Below are 12,309 nucleotides of genomic sequence, written 5' to 3'. Positions count from 1 at the left end.
GTGTTTGCATGGGTTTCGCCCCCACAGCCCAAAGGTGTGCAGGGTAGGTGGATTGGCCACACTAAATTGACTCTTAATTGGAAAAAATTAATTGGGTACTCTAAATTTCTAAAAAAAGAAGAAAAAAAGATTTGGGCAGCACGGTAGCATAAGTGGCTAGCACTGTGGTTTCAAGGTTAACGAGGGTTTTGGGTTACAGTGATAGGGTGGACGTGAGGGCTTAAGTGGGTCAGTGCAGACTCGATGGGCCGAATGGCCTCCTGCACTGTTATGTCCTATGACTGAGTAGATTATGGTGCAAACAAAGGAAGATTAAAACATTTTTGTTTCATTAGCTAACATGCATCATTTGGAAGCAAATCAAAAGTGTTGAAAAAATTGTAAATCCACAATACTTTCATATCTGAGTATTCACAATTAATTTCAAAATGATCCGTGAAGTTGCCACTTGTGGTATTGCATAACTTTTGATTTCCTTTTTTTCTTTTTAGGTGCTCCAAGTGAGGATCCAATGTTCCCTAAGGTGGCATGGCCAACTCCGGACCACTGTCCCAGATGCCATGAAGAGATTCAAGGACTCCATACATGGAAGGAGGAAGAAGTTCTGGCATTTTTGAAGTCTTATTACAGTGTGGACAACATTTCATTTCGATATAGTGAATATGAATTGCAAACCAACAAAGCAAAGAAAGCAGCTCCAGAAAGTAATAAAAATGAGGGCAAAAAACCAGTGCCTCCTCCACTGGGAAATGGCCACAGGAAGCAAAAAGGCAACCCCCAGAACCTAGACCAAAACCCAAGACATGGTGCTGTGATAAAACCAGAAAATGATCCGGCTGACAGTAATCAGAAAAGAGTTTCTTTTGTCCAGGATGCTGCCAGCTTGAAGAAAGAGTTTAAACAATCCATTTCATTTTTTGGAATAGGATTTTCCAACGTGGACATGAGCCTTTGTGTCATGTTGTACGCAGCATCCTGCCTTTTCCTAATGATCATGTACTTCTACTTCCAAATGAGGTCCAAAAAGTGGAAAGCTAGATATGTCTGTCCTTTAGTTTAAGACCATCTCCAACTGTGTTGCAGAAGGAAAATGCCTCCATGTATTCCAGTATAAGTAGTCCTTCTGGTGAGGATATTGGTGAGCCTTTGTTTTTCCCATGTCAACACCTTCACTATTTTGTTTTAGTATTTTGAATCTGGGTGATGAAGTGCAAGCTTAGTTCGAACATGTAACTTGATCATGAATATGTTTTGCAGCAACTCCATCTCCTTTGGGCCATATGGAAAATGGGCAATAGGTGTGGGTTGCTTGGCTGCCTTTTAAGAGCATTTACAGACATGCCCCAACAACTCATTCACCCTTTTCTCAGTCACACCCCTCACTGCTGATTCTTCCTGGGTTGCGATTGCATGTAGGCCAGGCACCCAGTGGTGCCTCACCCAAGAAGCAATTTCACACTGTCTTGACAATAAGTGCCTGGCTACTCAACTCTGGGGAGAGGTACTTTGCTTCCCCTCCTCCTTGAGGTCAACTAAATCAAAAGATGTGAAAGAATTTAGAACTTTTCTGGCATGTGTAGCTTGTTGCAAACAGGTCAGGGATAGGCGGTGGACATTAGCTCATCACTCTTCACCTAACCTATTTGTCTCCACTGCCCTCCCTGACTGATTCCAAACATCCATCACTCTTGAGTAGAGGAAATCTTTCCTAATTGATTTCCCACTACTTGAAGTATGTCCCTGGTACTACATTGCAACCCGTACTTTGAAGTGATTTTCCGGTTTATCTTTCTTTTGCAATGATAACCTCAGTATACTTTTCCCATGCAGTATCCCCCTCCCCACCCACTTACCCACCAATCTTACCCATACAAACTGAAGTGTTTCTACTCCGCATAGGTGTCTGAGTAGGTTTTTGTTTGATGTACTAACCATGTCCATTCTGCCCTGTGAGCTGAAACTGCTCTACTCTCAACCAAGGATTAATCTCCTTATTCTGTGCACCTTCTCACATTTGTGTTGTTTGTTATTGGGCTAGAATTTAATGCAATAATTCATGTATGACCAGTCCCGGTATGGCATTACAATTCCGCCTATAACAATTTCATCTTTTTTAATAGCTCCACCTCATTATCCAAGCATTAACTCTACTAAATTAGCTATTACTGTCAAGTTTTTTTCTGAGTCCCCCCTTTTGATGAAACAAGCACATTCATTATACACTTATGCACTTTTTAATATCAATGTCTGATATCTTACATGTGACAACACCACACCAGTATAGACTATTCTCCAAATTTATAGTTTTCAATCCGCCTGAGTCCGTGAAATATTTTGCCTATATTTTTAGAAGGTATATTTTTCAATGATAAAATATTGATTTAAAAAAAAAAAAACTTGCCTGAAATAAAAGCATTGAATTATTTTAACAAATGGTAGTAACTGCACCCCTTTAAAATGGAACGTGTACTAACCAAAGCGGAGTGCATTTCTGCCTATGAAAAAGATTGAGCCATTACTGCCATGGAACTTTCATTGTTTTTGTACGTATTTTGTATAGCAAAAGTGCTGATGGAGGAGTTAATGTCTGCCTGTTTATTGTCTGCAAAGAATGAAGGTACTTGTGTCAAGTCAGGATTTGCCTGGTGTTGCATCCATTACTGTTAAAGCATACAGAAATATTTCTCGTAACATCAGAATATTGTCTGTCGATGCTCAACTAGCTGACTGATCACTACCAAGAGTCATCCATTCTGACACTCCGTCCTTTTGCAGGGATTTTAAAATGGCCATTTTTTAATAACGTTCAGTTCCAAATTTTCTCGACTGTGGTATAAAGATTGCCCCACTGTCAGTTCAAGCTGCCCTTTTTTTTTTAAATGGCTTTAGATTTGTTACAAAATATAATTGCCTGATCTTAAGAGGCCATAACAGTAAGGGTATATCTAATGTTGCACTAGTGCAGTAATTTAATTGGGAGATTGCTGTTCGAGTTGGCACACAAGGCCATGATTTTGGCTCAGGGTAGTTTTTTTTTTGGGGGGGGCGCAGGGGATGGTAGCTGGCACTAAAATCTGATCTGTGCCACAGTCTGACATATTGTAGCCTTAAATGTGTTCTTGTACTTCTATAAAGGGACCATGTTTTGTCATTTTTCTAGATTTTCTTTTTTGACATGGTGAGCAGATTGTGATATCCACAGCATGTGCTGAGACCAAATGCCAGCAAGTACACAGCGTGCTTCAGGCAGAGAATGGTCCTACTTGAATTTTAAATGTGTGTGAAATAGCTGCCCAAACTATGAGGAAGGGACCAATTACCTCTTGTTTCCTTCCCCCTTCCCTTTATATAAAAAATCATTTTGAAGAGTCAAATGAATGTTCGGTAGAATTATCTGCAGTATTATCCAGTGAACTATCATCCCAAGCCTGCCTGAATCGACAGAGATTCTGTTGTGCGACTGGAGGAAATTTCCATTCTCTACTTGTCCTGTTACTTTTCTAAACCAACCGTGTGCCATTTGTTCGTTCAGAAAGCTGCCTCTTTTTTTTTTCCAGGAAATATTCCCTAAATATCATAATTGCATTTATTTATTTTGTTCATAGCTGCCTTGTCCAGTTTACTGAAACCGTTATACTCTGACGTGCGTGTCAGTCAGTGCTGTATATTTTAATTGGGAGAAAATGTAGGCAGTCTTTTGTACTGAAAAGAAATTGAAGGAAACTTAATTCTATTTCAAATAAATTACTCTGCAAGAACTTGTAAGTCTTTGAATTTTTAGTTAACTCCTGGCTTTTTTATCTTAAAAAGCAGCGATGTACTTGTGAAAATCTGCCCCAGATAATGAGCCTTTGGAGAGGTTTAATGTTCATTGTTATTTCTACAGGTAATGAAAGCAGTGTGGGATTTCAGACCTCGTGATACTTGTTGCATCTTGCTCTTGAAAAGACCAAATTCTGCACATACTTGCATGCATCCATTCACATAACTGCACTGACCTGCAGGGGGCAGCACGGTAGCATTGTGGATAGAACAATTGCTTCACAGCTCCAGGGTCCCAGGATTGATTCCGGCTTGGGTCACTCTCTGTGCGGGGTCCGCACATCCTTCCCGTCTGTGCGTGGGTTTCCTCCAGGTGCTCCGGTTTCCTCCCACAGTCCAAAGATGTGCAGGTTAGGTGGATTGGCCATGATAAATTGCCCTTAGTGTCCAAAATTGTCCTTAGTGTTGGGTGGGGTTACTGGGTTATGGGGATAGGGTGGAGGTGTGGACCTTGAGGAGGGTGCTCTTTCCAAGAGCCGGTGCAGACTCGATGGGCCGAATGGCCTCCTTCTGCACTGTAAATTCTATGAAATTCTATGATCTATGATTCCCTCAAAAGGTGCACCGCGATCTACAGTGTCTGCACCAAATAGGCCATAAAATAAAACCACTCCAGAGACATTGTTCACCTGTTAGTGAATACTGGTCAAATTATCTGGCACAGACCCAGCAAGACAGTTAGTTGTAAGAATAGTTCAACTGAACCTTAAGGTGTTTCCCAGTTTGTTTAATTTTAATGATAAATGGGTTATACTAATAGAACCTGCATTTATACAGCACTTTTCAAGATCTCCATAGGCTTTACTATTTATGGTGGAGAATATTTCATAACAATCGATCAAATAAACTGTAATAAGTCCACGGAGGCAGAAGTCCCTTCACCAGAATTCCTTTTATTTACAAACCCAACAGCTGAACAACCATGACCATTCAGTCTGCTGTCTACACCGGGAGTGCAGAGGATCTGACACTCCCTGTTATGTACACAGAAAGGGGTTCTCTGATTGGGCCACTAATCAGGGAACACTTATTCTAATTGGCCAATCTCAAAGGCCTGGCCTAAGTCATTACATAAACATCTTTTGTTTTAGTGCGGACATTCTGAGATAGAAAATAGATGCAGGAGTAGATAATTTACCCCCAAGAGCCTGCTCCGCCATTCAACATGATCATGGCTCCCATCCTCTATCTCAACGCCACACTCGCGCTCTTTGATTGAGAAGTTCACTTAAAAGGGAGTTATTGGTGCTCAGAATAATAATGGGCAAGTAAAATTACTTCAACCCTCGTTGCTCTGGTTTTACCTGTGGTTTGTCACAATACAAATGTAGTATTTTGGTGATATCTCTAGACTTAAAAGTGGCACATGAAAGATTAAGATTGTGTTGGGAATGTAGAGAACTAGCAATCCATCTACGCATGATGAGCAAAGAAAGCTGGGTTTTTTCATTTCGAAAAGCATAGATTTCAAGGAGATTGAAACAAAATAAATAGGAGTAGGCTATTTGGCCCTTTGAGCCACCTCTGTCATTCCATATGATCGTGGCTGATCCTCTACCTCAATGTCATACTCCCAAGCTCTCCTTCTACCACTTAACATCTTTCGAGTCTAGAAATCTATATATTTCCTCCAATATATTGGGCACAATTCTCAGGCCCCCTTGCATTCTCACTCGAGCGCCAAAGTGTTTGCGATGCAACTGACCTGCTCCCGTAGGTGAAATGGGGATGTCGCCATAACGTGGCGCGAAACCAATTATCACTAGTTAAGCCTTGCTTCTATACATAAAATGGGAGGGCCTCCATACTCAATGGCCTCCCCTCATTCATCAGCCTCCCCAGCAAGTGGTTATGCTGGTGCCGATTACTGCTCCTTTTGAAAAAGGTGAACCTGACGAGAGGGCTTCTGCGGGGAGCCGAGGAGGTGTGAGTAGCCATCTTTGCTCACAGATAAAGAGCTTGGGGCGTGGGGCTTGCTGCCCCAGCACTCTGGGTGGGGAGGCACACTCCCGTGGGGTGGGCCGCCATGAGAATGGGGGAGGTGCTGGGAGGGAGGGCAACCGCAGGATCATGTATACATTGAATAGCGTTGCCGGCCTCGTTGGGCTAAGTGCTCGCGACAATTCCCGCTCACAGCCACACTTCGAATTATTTCTGGAGAATCGCATATTCAGTGAATTAGTCTCCACAGCCTTCTGTGGCACAGAATTCCAAACCAGGTTCGCTACCTTCTGAATGAAGAGATTTCTTCTCACCTCAGTCCAGTATCGTGAGACTATGACCCCTTGTTCTAGACCGCCCACCACCACCAGCCAGAGGAAGCAACAGCGGCTCAGTGGTTAGCACTGCTGTCTCATAGAACCAGGGACTCGAGTTCAATTACGGCCTTGGGTGACTTTGTGAAGTTTGCATGTTCTCCCCGTGTCTGCATGGGTTTCTTCCGGGTGCTCCGGTTTCCTCCCACAGTGGAAAGATGTGTAGATTAGGTAGGTTTATGGGGTTAGGGCCGGGGGCTGGGCCTAGGTAGAGTGCTCTTTCGGAGGGTCGGTATAGACTTGATGGGCTAAATGGCCTCCTTCTGTACTGTAGGGATTCTATGATCTTTGCATCCAGTTGGTCCAGCCCTGTCGGAATTTTATACATTTCAATTAGATGCCCCCTCATTTTTCTAAATTCTAGTGAACACAGGCCTAAATCACCCAGCCTCTCCTCCCACCCAATCCTGCCATTCCAGGAATTAGCCTGGTGAACCTTCACTGCACTCCCTCTATGGCATGTATATCCTTTCTTAAATAAGGAGGCCAAAGCTGCACTCACTACTTCAGGTATGGTCTCACCAAGGCCCTGTACAGCTGCACCTGTACAGCTGCAGTAAGACATCTTTGCTTATGTACTTGCGTCCTTTTGCAATGAAGGCCAATATACCATTTTCCTTCCTAACCGCTTGCTTTACCTGCATGCTTGCTTTCAGTGGCTGGTGTATGAGGACACCCAGGTCCTCCTGTGCATTGACATTTCTCAATCTATCACCATTTAAATAACACTCTACCAACGTCTTAACATCCTTCTCACTATTCACATTCCCACCAAGTTTTGTGTCATCAGCAAACTTGGAAACATTGCATTTGGTTCTCTAATTGAAATCATCGATGTATATTATGAATAGCTGGGGTCCAAGCATTGATCCTTGTGGGACCTCACTCGTCACCGCCTGCCACTCTATATTTCCTATCTGCATAACCCATTCCCAATCCATGCCAGCATATTACTCCCCCAATCCCATGTGCTTTAATTTTGCACACTAACCTCTTATGTGGGACTTTATCAAAAGCTTTCTCAAATTCCAAATATATCACATCCACTGGTTCACCCTTAGCTATTCTGCTGGTTACATCCTTAGAAAACTCCAATAGGTTTGTCAAACATGATTTTCCTTTTGTAAATCCATGTTGACTTTGTCTAATCCAGTTGATATTTTCTAAGTGTCCTATATTCACATCCATTAGAGTCTAACGTTTTCCTTACTACTGATGTTAAGGTAACCAGTCTGTAATTCCCCGTTTCCTCCTTCCCTTTATTAAATAGCAGGGTTACATTTTCCACTCTCGGATTTGCCAGGACTGTTCCAGAATCTATAGAACTTTGGAAGACAACAACCAAGCATTACATTATTTCCGTGGCCACCTTGGGATGTAGATTATCAGGTCCTGGGGATTTATTGGCTTTCGGTTCCATTAATCTCTCCAGAACTATTTTTTTTAGTAATACTGATTTCCTTCAATTCCGCCTTCTCACTTAGACTATTGGTTCCTTAGCATTTCTGGGATGTTATTTATGTCTTCCTCTGTGAAGACAAGACTATAGGAGTTAACTGCCCTGCCATTTCCTTCTCTATTATAAATTCTCCTGTTTCAGACATTTGTCTTCACTAATCTCTTTCTTTTTACATATTTATAGAAGCTTTCACAGTCCGTGTTTATGTTACTTGCAAGTTTACACTTTTACTCTATTTTCCCCTCTTTATCAATCTCTTGGTCCTCCTCTGTTGAATTCTGAACTGCTCCCAATCCTCAGACTTTCTACTTTTCGAGCAAGTTGATATGACTCCTCTTTGGATCCAATACTGTCTGTAATTTATTTTGTAAGCAATGGGTGGAGCACTTTTCTTGTTGTGTTTTTACCCCAGGAAGGAATGTATAACTGTTGCAATGCATACATTCATTCCTTAAATATTAGCCATTGCCTATTCACCGTTATGCCTTTTAATGAAGTTCTCCAATCTATCTTAGACAACTCAGCCCTCATACCGTCAAAGTTTCCTTTGTTTAGATTTTTTTTAAATTTTAGAGTATCCAATTAAGGGGCAATTTAGTGTGGCCAATCCACCTAACCTGCACATCTTTGGGTTGTGGGGTGAAACCCACGGGGAGAATGTGCAAACTCCACACTGACAGTGACCCAGGGCCAGGATTCGAACCCGGGTCCTCAATACCATAGTCCCAGTGCTAACCACTGCACCACCGTGCGTCCTACTCCTTTGTTTAGATTTTTGACCCTAGTTTCAAATCGGACTTCCTCACCTTCCATCCCAAAGAATAATTATATCATGTTATGCATAAATTATGAAAGAATTAGACCCTGTCCCAGTGACCATTATTTTAGCTTTTAGTTTGTGGGACATATTAAGTTAGTCAGTCATGGACCTAGGCTTGGAGGTACTTTTTGCAATTATTGACCTCTTCCACTGACTTTTGCAATGAATGCAGTCCTGCTAGAAGCATTCAATCGTATGCCGGTTGATTTCCTGGAATGGCCAAAAGAAGAGAATCATCACCCAGTCAATAATGGTCTCTTGGAGCTTGCTTGATAGCATTCAAATTGCAGAGGAACGTGCAATAATTATTATCCTAAACTGGGCTGAAGCTTAGAACCAATGGATCAGATGGTCTTGTGCTCTTCCATTTAATTTGCATCTGATGTCAACAAAATACAGTTGAGACAATTGGTTTGCTTGAATATTCAACAATGATAGCTTAATGAAGAAAAGCACTTTGTCACTTCATAGTCGTGTATCTTTCCCAGGTTCGATTCCCGGCTTGGGTCACTGTCTGTGCGGAGTCTGCACGTTCTCCCTGTGTCTGCATTTCCTCCCACAAGTCCCAAAAGACGTGCTGTTAGGCAATTTGGACATTCTGAATTCTCCTTCTGTGTACCCGAACAGGTGCCGGAATGTGGTGACTAGGGGCTTTTCACAGTAACTTCATTGCAGTGTTCTCATATTTAATGATGTATTATGTGTAATTCTCATATTTATGACAACTGCAAATTTATATTTTGTAATAACTTGTTCTTGGAATAACAGCAGATAATAACCTTTATTTAATTATCTTTATTAGTGTCACAAGTAGGCTTACATTAACACTGCAATGGAGTTACTGTGAAAATCCCCTAGTCGCCACACTCCGGCACCTGTTCGGGTACACGGAGGGAGAATTCAGAACGCCCAATTCATCTAACCGCACGTCTTGCGGGAGGAAACCGGAGCACCCAGAGGAAACCCACGCAGACACGAGGAGAACGTGCAGACTCTGCACAGACATGACCTATGTCATCCAGCGGATCAGAATTAAGAGTAGAGATGCCTGGGTGCAGTGAGTTTTAAAATGAAAAGGGAATGTTTACGTAACTTGTGAGATACAAATGAGGAATTTCTCCACCATCTGACCAGGTTTCCACACAGACACTGAAATCCAATGTTTTAGACTAATATATCCCCTGCCTGCTCATGACCCATGTTTCTCCAAGCTCATGTCTGATAAAGTGACTTCATCTCCTGCCGCTCCATGTGACCAGAATATGAAAATAACGATTTAAATTTGTACAGTGGTGTAACACTTTTAAAAAAATTTTAAGTGGCCAATTAATTTTTTTCCCCAATTAATGGGCAATTTAGCGCGTCCAATCCACCTACCCTGCACATCTTTGGGTTGTAGGTGTGAGACCTACGCGGACATGAGGAGAATGTGCAAACTCCACACGGACAGTGACCCGGGGCGGCGAACGAGGCGCCGTGAGGCAGCAGTGCTAACCACTGCGTCACCGTGCTGCCCGTGCCGTATCACATTAAGCATAGTCCTTCATTTGCCATGGCCCAAAACTCTGGCACTCCTTCCCTAAATCACTTTGCCTCTCTACCTCTCTCTCTTCCTTTAAATTATGCCTTAAGCCTACATTTTCTGCAAGCTTTTGTCAACTGCTCTGTTATAATCTATGTGCGCATCGGTGTCAATATTTGTTTAATAATATTCTTATTGATATGGGACATTTTACCGTGTTTTTTTAAAATAAATTTAGAGTACCCAATTATATATTTTTTCCCAATTAAGGGGCAATTTAGCGTGGCCAATCCGCCTAACCTGCACATCTTTGGGTTGTGGGGGTGAAACCCACGCAGACATGTGGAGAATGCAAACTCCACACGGACAGTGACCCAGGGCCGGGATTCGAACCTGGGCCCTCAGTGCCACAGTCCCAGTGCTAACCACTGCACCCTTTTTACCGTGTTAATATATAGATGCAAGTTGTGGTTATGTGGGCTAAAAATACTTTGAATGAACAAATCCACTCAAAAAATGCAAGTGAATTAATTTTTTTTCCCCAATGAAATATCAGTTGGGACCTGTTTTCTGATTTGATAGATCTGAGTACTACCTGATGTGTTTTAAGGAGATCTTACTGTCACAGAGCAGTTTATATCCCTGGACAATTATACTTGCTCGAAACATACAATAAGTTTGGCTAATTGTCTGTTTAATAGTCACAGTCTAGACCAGTGGAGTGGATTTTCAGTGATTAGTGCCTCGATACCGGACATAGTGGTTTGGGAGAGGGCCACCTTTCTTGCCACAGGGGTTATAGGTCATAGAGCCCTACAGTGCAGAAGGAGGCCATTCCGCCCATCGAGTCTGTACTGACCCTTAGAAAGAGCACCCTACTTAAGCCCACACCTCCACCCGTAACCCCATAACCCCACCTAATCTTTTTGACACTAAGGGGCAATTTAGCATAGCCAATTCACCTAACCTGCACATCTTTGGTCTGGGGTTAGAGGATCTTACGAAGGTACAGCTGGTGGTGTTTCCCCAGTGCTTTGAAGTGTTTGCTGTAGGTTGATCAGGCATACAGGCATGGAGGAATCATTTCTTCCCTGTAAATACATAACTTTAATCTTCCGTTTGAGATCCTGGTCCTCGACTGTTCTCTTTCTCAGTTAGCCGTAGGCCGAGCTGGGACATTGGAGGTGATGGTGAATGTCAGCGTCTATGTCTACCTTCCTCCAGAGGAGGCCCGCAAGAAAAAGGAAAGGTCCACATTTTCTAAGATCTCGCTATTGATCAATGAGGGGAGCTGGTTGGAAGAGGACCTTAATTTTCTAGATGTTTAGTGACAGGTCCGGCTTTGGAGAAGGAGTTGACAATGACCTGGAGCTCAGTTTCTGACTGAGCACACACACCAGTGTCATCTCCATACTGAAGATCAGTGACTGAGGATGGGGTGTTTGGGTTTTGAATTGACGGCTGCATAGCTGAGTGTTTCCATTTTGCTGTAGATTGTCTCCATGCCCGTAATTTACTAGGCCACACATGTATGCATGTACATCCATGTAGACTTGCACAAACATGCATACACACACAAATATACATACCACAAACACACATACATATTCACACACATATAAACATATATAAATATACTTACACAAATTCTCTTCTCTGTCTTGGGCAGTCCCTTCCTCAGCATCGAGGATTTTGGTGTCAATGTCTGCCCACACAGAGGAGGCTCCCGAGGTATGGGAAATGATGCACATTGTCCAAAGGCTCACTGTGGATCTTGATGGTTGGGGGGCAGTTTTGTGTGACAGGAGCGGTCTGGCTTTGCTTTCCGGATGTTTAGTCTGAGCCCAATTCTCTCATATGTCACGGTGAATGCATCGACGATGGTTTGTAGCTCGGCCTCTGAATGTGCGCGCACACAGGCATCGTCTGTGTACTGCAGCTCCATGGCAGAGGTTGGGGTGGTCTTGGTTCTGGCTTGGAGGTGTCGGAGGTTGAACAGTTTACCGCTTTTCAGGTAGGTTAGCTCCACTCTAGCGGAGATCTTCAGGGTGATGGGTAAGTGTTGGCGTGAAGAAGATGGAGAAGAGCGTTGGTGTGATCGCACAGCCTGTTTGACCCCAGTTTGCACGGGTATTGGGTCTGTGGTGGTTCCATTGGTGAGGGTCACAGCTTGCACATCATTGTGGAGCAGGTGGAGAATGGTGACGAATTTCTGCGGGCAGCCAAATTTGAGGATGTTTCACATGTGGCCATTAGCACCCGGTTTCCCCGGGTTTCTGTGGCTATGACTCATCTTTCATTCTCACTCCACAGTATAAATATTTCCCACTTTCTCTGTTAGCTTTGACAAAGAGTCATCGGACTCGAAACG

The 12,309-nt window shown here is 43.0% G+C and overlaps 1 protein-coding gene across 2 annotated transcripts in view; it reads left to right on the top strand.

Annotated features, from left to right (window-relative positions):
- The window catches only part of qsox2 (quiescin Q6 sulfhydryl oxidase 2), a 106,077-nt gene extending 102,319 nt beyond the window's left edge, over positions 1-3,758 (top strand). For both annotated transcript variants that reach the window (XM_072488741.1, XM_072488740.1), the window contains one exon: positions 492-3,758. In XM_072488741.1, the coding sequence (XP_072344842.1) occupies positions 492-1,060 (569 nt within the window). In that variant the 3' untranslated portion in view covers positions 1,061-3,758. The remainder of the gene's footprint in view (positions 1-491) is intronic.
- Positions 3,759-12,309: the final 8,551 nt, after the last annotated feature.

Source organism: Scyliorhinus torazame, chromosome 22 (assembly GCF_047496885.1).
Source record: "Scyliorhinus torazame isolate Kashiwa2021f chromosome 22, sScyTor2.1, whole genome shotgun sequence".
NCBI classification, from domain to species: domain Eukaryota; kingdom Metazoa; phylum Chordata; class Chondrichthyes; order Carcharhiniformes; family Scyliorhinidae; genus Scyliorhinus; species Scyliorhinus torazame.
Note: the sequence above shows the minus strand (reverse complement) of the source record. Positions and strands in the feature narration are given on the sequence as shown.